At 36.7% G+C, this 10,599-nt stretch overlaps 1 protein-coding gene across 1 annotated transcript; it reads right to left on the bottom strand.

The window, feature by feature from the left end:
- Positions 1-2,938: 2,938 nt before the first annotated feature.
- On the bottom strand, positions 2,939-10,224 carry LOC107688682 (probable G-protein coupled receptor 156). The gene is made up of 9 exons (XM_016486404.1): positions 10,081-10,224; positions 9,390-9,517; positions 9,143-9,278; positions 7,274-7,384; positions 7,054-7,179; positions 6,653-6,748; positions 5,902-6,138; positions 5,220-5,381; positions 2,939-4,259 (listed from the first exon to the last, which is right to left on the bottom strand). The coding sequence occupies exons 1-9, from the start codon at positions 10,195-10,197 to the stop codon at positions 2,949-2,951; spliced, it is 2,424 nt and encodes an 807-aa protein (XP_016341890.1). The 5' UTR covers positions 10,198-10,224; the 3' UTR covers positions 2,939-2,948.
- Positions 10,225-10,599: the final 375 nt, after the last annotated feature.

The raw sequence follows: 10,599 nt of genomic DNA, 5'->3' as shown, positions 1-10,599 counted from the left end.
GTTATACAACATTTTGCCCGATATATTCTTAGGTCAGCAGGACTCGGTAAGATTGGCAGTGAATGTGCATCTTATACTGTGCTACAGTAGCATCACAACGCTAAGACAGCGGAATTACTTTGACCTTTTAACTCTCTAGTTAAAACAAAACTGCTATGTCATTCGCAAGTGTATCTGGCCCTTACATACAAGCAGTTCCATTTTGGAACATGTTCTATTCAAACCGTGTCTGACATTACTAGCAGGTTGATGACAGATGTGGGGCAGTTTTAAAAGCTCAAATGAACAGTTCATCAATAGTTGAGTTTGTATGAGTTTGTTCATTCATTCGTACAGGTTTGCATACATTTAGCATTGCATCGTTGCACACCAATGGATCCTCTGTAGTGAATGGGTGCCGCACCATTATATTTTTATAGTAAATACTGAATTTGAAATTTGACGAACAACTATCCTACCATGTTGGCTCTGTCCTTTGAACGGTGTATTCTTTGACCTGTGACGTACTAAGAACAATCAGGAAAACAATTTACTGGGGTGTTGGTAAATAGGTGGCCTGCCATTTTTTTTATTTTATTTATTTATTTTCACTTTTAGAATCTGACAGCTTTTAAATGCAGTCTTATGCATTAGCAAATTGTTTGAAGGTTTTCATTTAACATAACACTTTTTGCCTACTATAGCAGGGAAGTATAAATATCCAAATGCAAGGATGATGTACATAATATAGGCATGTTTCAGCTAAAAATGACTGCACATTCCTGCGGTGGGCTTGCATAACTCAGCATACAACATAATTGCTTATTTACATTTTGTAGATGGGCAGATTCTCTCTTTCCCCCGGCCATCAACATTATTGTGGTTTTTAGAACTACAGTGCATGTTTTATTTGTAACCATTGTACTGTACATCCTGTATGTTATGCAGAATGTTTCACAATGTCTGCACTTCAAAATCACTATTTTCTGTGATGTGATCTTGCTGCTTTGGGAGCATTTTACAATGATGTTTCACAAATCTGCAATAGAACATGTGATGCATGTGATGCAAATAATGCAAGTTCTTTTTTCCTTACTGCAAATACTTCCTTGGGCAAGTGTGGATGTGTGTTTGCACACATGCACATATGTATATATACACAGTTGTACACACATCTATTCACATGCACAAACAAAGATAAACACACATCTCATCACTTACATTCAGTATTTTAGTATCTGTATGCAATCATGTTCATGTGTTTGTACTGAAGATGTTCATAGCTTACTAAGAGAGATTCAATTAACAAACTTAGGTTCATAGAGAAAACATGTTTACAAGAGGGACACATAGATATAAACATTCACACATACTAAAATATTTACATAAATGCAATACATGCAAAAATAAAAAAACACTGTTTAAACAAATAACGATGCAGCTCAAGTTCTTCAGTCACATTTCCTCCTTAGAGTTTAAATTAGATAAATATGGAGATAAACAAATATATAACAGCCTCGGTAAACATAGAACCTCTATAAAAACTCCACACACACCAAAAAGAATAGCCAAAAATAAGTACTATATTAAAACCAAAGCAATGACTATGGAATGTTTTATGTAGCACAAAATAAAACATTTTAATATTGCAAGAAAAAAGATTTATCAATTGGAAAGATTAAATTTCTAGGAAAGCCTACTGAATATCACACAGGACTGTAAGAGCAAATTGAAATGATCAATGCACTTAGTAAGAATTCAATAGAAAACAATAGAAAACACATTAAAAGCTAACTTCACAGCTGATTGTTTTGATTTGTTTTTTGTTTTGCTTTGTTTTTACAATATTTGCATTGCAAATTTCCTCATCTAATCTCTCTTTTAGGCTACACAGCTTTTCTAAATAAATTATAAATAAGATTTTAAAAATCAGCCATAACCTACAATTTTGATTTAGAAATTTTTGAAATGCATAAAAAGTTTATGGATATTCCTGAAACTGTATATAATAGCTTTCTTGAAGAAATACGTGTAAACAAATACCCTTTTTAACAAACAGTCTTGGTATTGGCTCACTTTCCATCTCCACTTACTCAAATGGCTCATTTTCATTATTTATGCTAATCAGAGAAGAGGTAAGCAAGACCACCATACTACTACTTTATGGCCCAGTACATTATGTTCAATTTAGTTTTTTCCTTTTCATAATATACATTTTTTTTTACTAAAAATGTGATCGATCAAATTAATAAAATGTGTGTATAATATAGTTTTCAAACATATTTTTCAATGTTAAAAAAACAGTATTCCAGATTATACCAGATTCAGTTTGACAGCTGAAAACCTGAACCTTGCCAAAAATAAAATAAAAAATAAAATACTGACCTTGACTCACAGTTTGTTTGTTTTTTTTGTTTTTAGAATTTAGCTATTAATGGGACATTTTTTATTAACCATCCAAGATATTTTTGACTTTAGACACCACCAAAAATGCCTAAATATTTTTTTATTAAACATGTAAGTTTTAAATAACAATGGCCATCATAGAAGAGGGGTATTCAAGTCTGTATGAAGTGCATTTTTAACATACAGGGTCAAATTATTTGGAAGGATTACGATTTTTTTAAAGTTATATAAAGTAGTTTTTAAAATAACTTTTCTATTCAAATATATTTTAATATGTATTTTTTTTTCTGTGATGCAAAGCTGAATTTTCAGCATCATTACTCCAGTCTTCAGTGCCACATGATCCTTCAGAAATCATTCTAATATGCTGATATTACAATATTACTGTTTTACTGTATTTCTGATAAAGAATTTTGAAAATATTTTTTAAATAAATGCAGCCTTGCTGAGCATAAGAGACTTCTTTCAAAAAACTTCTTACAGTAGTGTATATCTGAATAATTAAATCCAGACAAAACAAAAAGAGCACCACTTCAAATACAAATAGTGGATGTGCAGTCTGTTCATACAAAGGTTGGTTTAAGGTCCACTTTAAAGTTTACAGCAGGATGTGCTGACTTGTAGAAGTCCTCATCCTCGCTGTCAGAGGTCCCTGAGGTGAGGCTGTCTGTGGAGTCGTAGAGCTGATGACAGGCCCCGCAGTAAGGCCGCTGGTAGTAACAGTAGTCCTCTGAGCTGCTGGAGTCTGAGTCTGAGTAGTCATATGGCTCCTCTGAGTGTTTAACCCCCTCTATCAGTCCAGCAGAGGCAGGCTGAGGAACCTGTCCTGTGAAAGGCGTAATGGAGCATTTGTGAGAAGAACATTCCCAACTCTCCTGTCCCGAGCCACATCGAGCCTGTGCTTTCTCACCCCTTCTCCTCCTCTTTCCCTTATGCCACAAGTCTTGTCTTTGAGAGTCATCGTCCCTCAACTTTCCATGGTCTGGTAGTGCTGGTGCCCTCCTCCGCCCTGGAGGAACCAAGCCTGGAAAATAGTAAGGGGGAGGTACACCTCTTGAGGAGTAAAAAGGTGGTCTGCGTTTACGCATGACATAGGGTGAGATGGTGGGGAAGAAGAACTGTAGAGGAGATCGAGGAGAAAGAGCCGTGCTCAGTTCATCTGGATTGAGGGACGGGCTTCGCGCCCGGTCGTGGGACTTGGCGGAGCTACTTACAGCATCCACACTCAGGTCCTGCAAGATCTCCACCAGCTGCTCATTAGTTACAAAACCTTGTCGTCCCGTCGGTGACATGGCGGGAAGCTCAACAGAAGCCGATGGCACTGGAGACTCGACCTGTGGTGAACTACATCGAGCGGGACCTAGTGGAGAGGAACCCTGGGCTAAATTGGTTCGATCCGAAGGCACATCTAGTGGCTTCTCCGAAATCTCTTTTCCAAGACCTGAGTTTCTGAGATTGTTCATGGTTGGAACTTCTTCTTCTGTGTTTCCATTCAGACTCACAACCAGAGAGACCTCATTGGAAGAGTTATCTTGAGGACGTAAAGACCTCAGGTGTGGTGAAGAAGGAGGAACTTCCGTAGCTACTGGACCTTCAGAGGATGTTTGCTGTGAGGTAGTGTGAGCGGGAAGTGGTGGAGGAGGCACATAGGGAGGTGGAGCGAGAGCTCTGGTGGGAGCAACTTCTGAGTATTTCATTAGAAGAAGAGTTGGAGAATCAGGAGATACCACTGTTGTTTGGGTGGAGGTGGAGTTGAGGTTAGTGTTGGAGGAGTCCATTTCTCTATCCAAGGGGTGGCTAGCAGTCATCAGTTTGAGCAGCTTGTCCTTGGCATTGTTCACTTGTTCCTGTAGGCTATCAATAACAGCATTCTTCTGCAAATATGGAGGACACATGGGAAAAATGGTTTAAAACCTCATCACCCTAATCACGGTCATTAGAACGACTCAGTTCACTAGTAGGTATTAGGGGTTAGGTGCCAATTTTACAGGATGTGAGATCACAAAGGAGTGCCTTGAGGAAATGTAAAACAAAGGATCACTCACTCATGGAGTAGTGACGCAAAACACACTGCTGTCCACACCCAACGCTGGAATTCATCATCACACACTTACTAACCAGTAATCACTGTGTGGACAAAACTAGTTCCATCGCTTTACTCAGATCAGTGTAATCAAATGAACTCAAAGATTTCATGTTGGTTTGTCTATCTATCTATCTATCTATCTATCTATCTATCTATCTATCTGTCTGTCTGTCTGTCTGTCGATCAGTGAGTAGTTCTGTCTATCTACCCACCTGCCTGTCTATTTGTCTATTCAGAATACCATTCAGAACCAAGCAGAACACCCTGGCAACTACACAGTATTTTGTATTCAAATACATATGGTTTAAACAATCTTTAGATTACTGTATTTATTTATTTTTAAACTTTCTTTAAGCCAACATTTCAAACACAAATTTTCTTTATTTAGTTTTAGAATTTAAGACACATGTAAAGGTCCAAATATACTGTGAGCATGGATGGATGTGTTTGCCATGTGTGTTTTTGAGCTGCCAATCATTCACACATGCGCTGTTTTCCTCGCAAACAGAAAAACTGGGCTATGTGCGGACATTAGAAGACTGGAGCTTATGACGAAAATTAAACCACACATGGGTCTGTGAGATGACACAGAATGTGGACAAGCAAAGTATACTGTGGGCTTTAGAAAAGCACATCCCTCTACTTTGTGGTGTGTATGCTATATATATATACTAAAAGGAACAAAAGTAAAGTGAAAAGTGCATCACTTTGCTTTGAATAACAATGAAAATGTAATAATTATTGTTACCTCACTGATGAGTCTTTTCATTGAGTCATTTTCTCCAAGTAGATAATAGATCTCATCCTCGCTGTACATGGAGTGTGTGGTCTTGCTGGGACTACTGAAGTATTTGGCCATTTGACTGGAGTGAGAGTTTGTCTCCTCTTCAAACTGCCTCCACTGGGTCAACTAAAGGGACAAATAATAATGAGATGTACATACAACAAGGGTATCAAATTATATACATTATTGTACATACATTAGTGTTTTTTGCTGATGTTCAGTTACTGAATGATTTAGTTATTGTGCAGTTTTTTTTGGTATTTGGTCAGGTATTATCAGGCCTGTGTGACTCATTGATCAAATGTTTCCCTTTTTATGCCAGCCTTTTTATCTTAACCAGACACACACACACTCATAATACACAGATGCAGAGCTCTTTGGTTCTGATCACTGGTGTAATATTATCCAAAATCCACACTGTCACAAAGAGCTGACATTAGCAGTGTCCTCTCCAAACGTACATGACACATTGTGTAAACACATTTGATGTTTGATGCTGACTCATCACCCGCTTCCTCTCCTGTGCTAGATTTATCGACCGGTTGTACATCAACATAAGCCTCTTGATTAAGTTTTTTCAGACCAGAAACACCAGAAGTGTGATTGCAAATCACAAGACATTGCCAGTGAATTTACTGGGACGTACTTGAGGTACAAACAGTAGACAGTTTATGGCCACTGTGCAGATGAAGATGGCTCCAGACACTACACTGTAGACCACATTGGGCCAGGCGTTCAGGTAAAGAGAGACAGGTACGGCCACTGCGCTCGACATGGTAACCAGACAGACAGCACCTATTATGGTCATAGACTGGTTTACTGGAGGTAAGCTCACATTGCTTGTCAGGCCGGCAAGATAAGTGCCGTACAGGAGGAGGCTGCCCTGCAAAACAGCAAAGAGAGTCAGTGTAAAGCAAGACAAATAGATTCACTACTGTGAAGCATATAAACTATATACCTGTGTACTATATATATATATATATATAGTGCATGGGAATCTGATGTCTCTTTATTTTACCCCAATACCAAAATAATAAAATATATAATTATTATAAAATAATATAAAATAATATAAAAATACTATAAAATATAAAAATATATAATATATAAAATGTTTAAAAATATTTAAATATAAATGATTTAATATTTATAGAAAAATAATTATTACAAATTAATTATCATTACTGTAACACATCCAGATACTACTATTCAAAGGTTTCAGGTTTCAGGTCTGTAAGATTTATTGATGTTCCTGAAAGAAGTCTATTATGCTCACTAGGCTGCATTTATTTTAAAACAATAATAATAATATTATTGCAATGTTTATTACAACGTTTCGATTTTAATATATTTAATGTAATGTAATTGATTCCTGTGAAGGCAAATCTGAATTTTACCTTAAGCACAGAGAGCAGAATTACCCACAGGTCCGAGTAGAGAGAAGAGCAGGAGTCCAACTGGGACAGAGAGTAGGATGCATCCCGCTCCACTACCTGACCAAAAAACAACAACAAAAAAATACTTTACATGCCATAAATGATTTGAGCTTGCATCAGTCATCCTTTTAATGGCTCTTTATATCCCTCTATTTTTAAATAATAGCTGTGAGGCTTCAAAAATTAAGTATGATTTCCTTGCTTTAAGTATGCAATTAGATTTTGAACAAATGTGTCTCTTTTACAGAACTATTACATAATTTTTCAAGGCTTGAAATACAGTGCACAAGTTACATGGACTACCTCTATAGTGATTTTTTTTAACAAGAGCTATGTGAAAATTCTTTAAAAAGTGGGTCTACCTTCACCATAGCACTAATAGAGCGAGAGCACTTGATCGGATCCGTCAGACCCCATGCTGCTAGAACAACAACATCCACTAGGACCAGCAGAGCAACCAAACCCATCAGCTGGATGTCTCTAATAATCTGAAACACAACCGAACAAAGCACTATGCTGAAGCCAGCGATATCAACCAATGATTCATAGCCTGTTTATACACAAACATATATTACAGCTCACCACTCTCTTGTCTGGCACACGCTGAGTGAACACTCTGTAGAGCCGCCATGTTTTCCCAAGAATGGGGCCAAACACCAGAGAGCTGCCGATACACAGTGTCCACATCCGCACCTGTGATGGAAATTGAGACGGTTCAGAAAGAGATACACATATTTAATGCAAGAACAACTTTTAACCATACAAATCATGACACTGTTTGTTTTGTTCAACTGAACCTGGAACTTGTTTAAATCCACAATGAAGTCTAAAAACAGGACATCAAATAACTTGTTAAACTGCAGAGCTCAACAATAAGGATGACCTGCTGCGAGTTTCAATCATCACTGAAAATTTTAATGCCTTGGTAACTAAAATATTTGGTTGTCTCTCATGTATTCTACATTGCTGATGAAAATTCTGCTGATTTGTCACCAAGACAATGTTGTGTGTAGATTTTTAGCAAAAGCATGTTTATGAATTTATAGAGTTATATACAGAGTAATGCTAATTTTTCTTTTTACAACTTACAAAATACACTAACATTCTAAATAATACACTAATATTGTGAAATATTTTTACAATTTGAAATAACTGTTTTCTATTTGAATATATTGTAAATGTAATTTATTCATGTGATGCAAAGCTGAATTTTCAGCATCATTACTCCAGTCTTCAGTGTCACATGATCATTCAGAAATTATTCTAATATGCTTGATTTGCTGATCAAGAAATAGTTATTATTATTATAAGTAATAACTATTAATAAAAATAATAGTTGTGCTGCTTAATATTCTTTGTGGAATCTGTGATAGATTTTTTTCAGGATTCTTTGATGAATAAAAAGTTCAAAAGAACAACATTTATTTGAAATAGAAATCTTACATAAATATTTTTACTGACATTTTTGAAAAGTTTAATGTGTCCTTGTTGAATAAAAGTATTATTATTTTTTTTTTTGTATCTTACTGACCCCAAACTTTTGAACATATTTTTTTTCTTTTTTGAAACCACTGCTAATCCATCCAAAACAGCAACACACACACACACACACACACAAACACACACACACACACACACATGCACACACACACACACACACACACACACACACACACACACACGCACACACACACACACAACCTCAAATGTGATACAAGTAAGACTTTATTAACTACATAAACACTTAAACTAGTCACACACACACACACACACGCACACACACACACACAAACACACACATACATGCACACATACACATTAAAACTAAATCCAGAGACATTTCTAGCATAAAAAACAGGTATGTAATCAATCACAGATGTAGGGTTTGAGAAGCCTTACAGCTTAAAGTAAACAAGAATTCTGCTAAACATGTTTGGTAAAGTAAAAGAAGTTTATGGTGTTGTAAAATGTAAACCGTCATTTAGCAATTCAGAGCAATAAGCCAGCTATACAAAAAGCCAGCTGCGTGATTTATAGGACTGCTTTAGTTATACTTACATATAGGCAGGTACATAGAGAAAAGGGTCTTAGTTTTTGAACCTCAACTCCATCAGTCTACCTAAATAACCTTGTGTGTGTGTGTGTGTGTGTGTGAGCGTTTTTGTGACAAATGAGGACATAAATTTGTATAATGACAATTTTCAGGACATTACCCCATGTCCCTACTTTCCAAAACGCTTATAAATCACACAGAATGGAGTGTATTGAAAATCTGAAATAGCACAAAGTTTCCTGTAAGGGGTAGGTTTAGGGGTAGGGTTGGTGTAGGGCAATAGAATATATGGTCTGTACAGTATAAAAACCATTACGCCTATGGGATGTCCCCACTTTTCACAAAAACAAACCTGTGTGTGTGTGTGTGTGTGTGTCTGTGTGTGTGTGTGTTTGTACCTGTAAGACAGCTCTTGATCCTGCTCCTGACAGCGGTGCTCTCTCCTCCAAGGCGAATAAGAAGCCACTGCTGTATGTGAGTACACTGCCACAGAGAGTCAACACATTCAGATTGGGACTGGACATCTTCACTATCCTGTGTCAGAGGTACATAATCAAAATTCATGTTGGCAGCCATAGTCATTGGACAAAAAGACCACCTGTAAAGCAATAAAATCATGTTTGAGATCCAGAAGAGATCCTGTACCTGTTGTTTTTGAAGCGCAGTGTGAAAATGAGGAAGAAGAGCGCCAGCAGAATCCCACAAGAGAGCAGCGTCCAGACTACAGCACGAAGAGCAGGAGACAGCGATCGACTCTGTACATCCACACCCCTCTAGACACAGACAAACAGCACAATATACTGAATGTATACACTACCATTTGGGTTTGGTATGATTATGTTCTTTAAAGTTTCTTATTCTTACCAAGGCTGCATTTACTTGATCAAAAATACAGTAATGACAGTAATATTGTTAAATATTATTACAATTTGAAAAAACACTGTTTTCTATGTAAATATATTTTAAAATGTAATTTATTCCTGCAATGGCAACGCTGCATTCTCAGCATCATTACTCCAGTCTTCAGTGTCACATAATCTTTCAGAAATCATTCTAATATGCTGATTTGCTGCTCAAGAAATATTTATTATTATAATGTTAAAAACAGTTGTGCTGCTAAATATTTTTGTGGAAACTGTGATACATTTTTTCAAGATTCTTTGATGAATCGAAAGTTGAAAAGAACGTCATTCATTACTTCAAATAAGAAAAATACAAAATAAAAGTGTTTTCACTAGTGGCCTCGCTCAAACTTGTGGATCCCACTGTTTGTGAATGTAATTGTGATTGTCTCGAGTGTACGGTGGTGGACGGGGGTGAATGTGTGTGAATGTACCGCTGAGAGCGCACAGAGTCTCTGCAGGACGTCCCAGCCCTGCTGGCTGTTCACTCCTGGATAGATGAAGCAGACACCAGACTCACAGTGAGAGCTGCAGTTCAGTCCTGCCTCCATCACTGGCCTGAGCTCTATCTCAACTCATACACACATCCTAAAAGACAGAAAACAATCTTCACACAACATTTCATATTTACAGAAACAAACAAGTCATAGATCTTGTCAATCAGCAGCAGTGGCATTTAACTTTTTGTCACTACAAATACAGGGGAAACTAATTAAGCTACATTTATATTAGAAAAATACATTAAACACTCAATGTTGTCTAGTCATAAGTATCAGGTTACATGTGGAATACTTGATTCTGATTGGTCAAATGTGCCATTCTGTGCTCACTGTACAAAAATTATGATTATTATTATTTTTTTTTTAGAATTTGTGAGCTTTGATGCGGTCATTTTTCTAAAACCACTGTTTTTAAATATGTTATAAAAATATACTAAAATACATTTTAAGATA

Source organism: Sinocyclocheilus anshuiensis, unplaced genomic scaffold (assembly GCF_001515605.1).
Source record: "Sinocyclocheilus anshuiensis isolate Anshui unplaced genomic scaffold, SAMN03320099.WGS_v1.1 scaffold834, whole genome shotgun sequence".
Lineage (NCBI taxonomy): Eukaryota > Metazoa > Chordata > Actinopteri > Cypriniformes > Cyprinidae > Sinocyclocheilus > Sinocyclocheilus anshuiensis.
The sequence above is the reverse complement of the archived record's forward strand: the minus strand, read 5'-3'. Positions and strand labels throughout refer to the sequence as shown.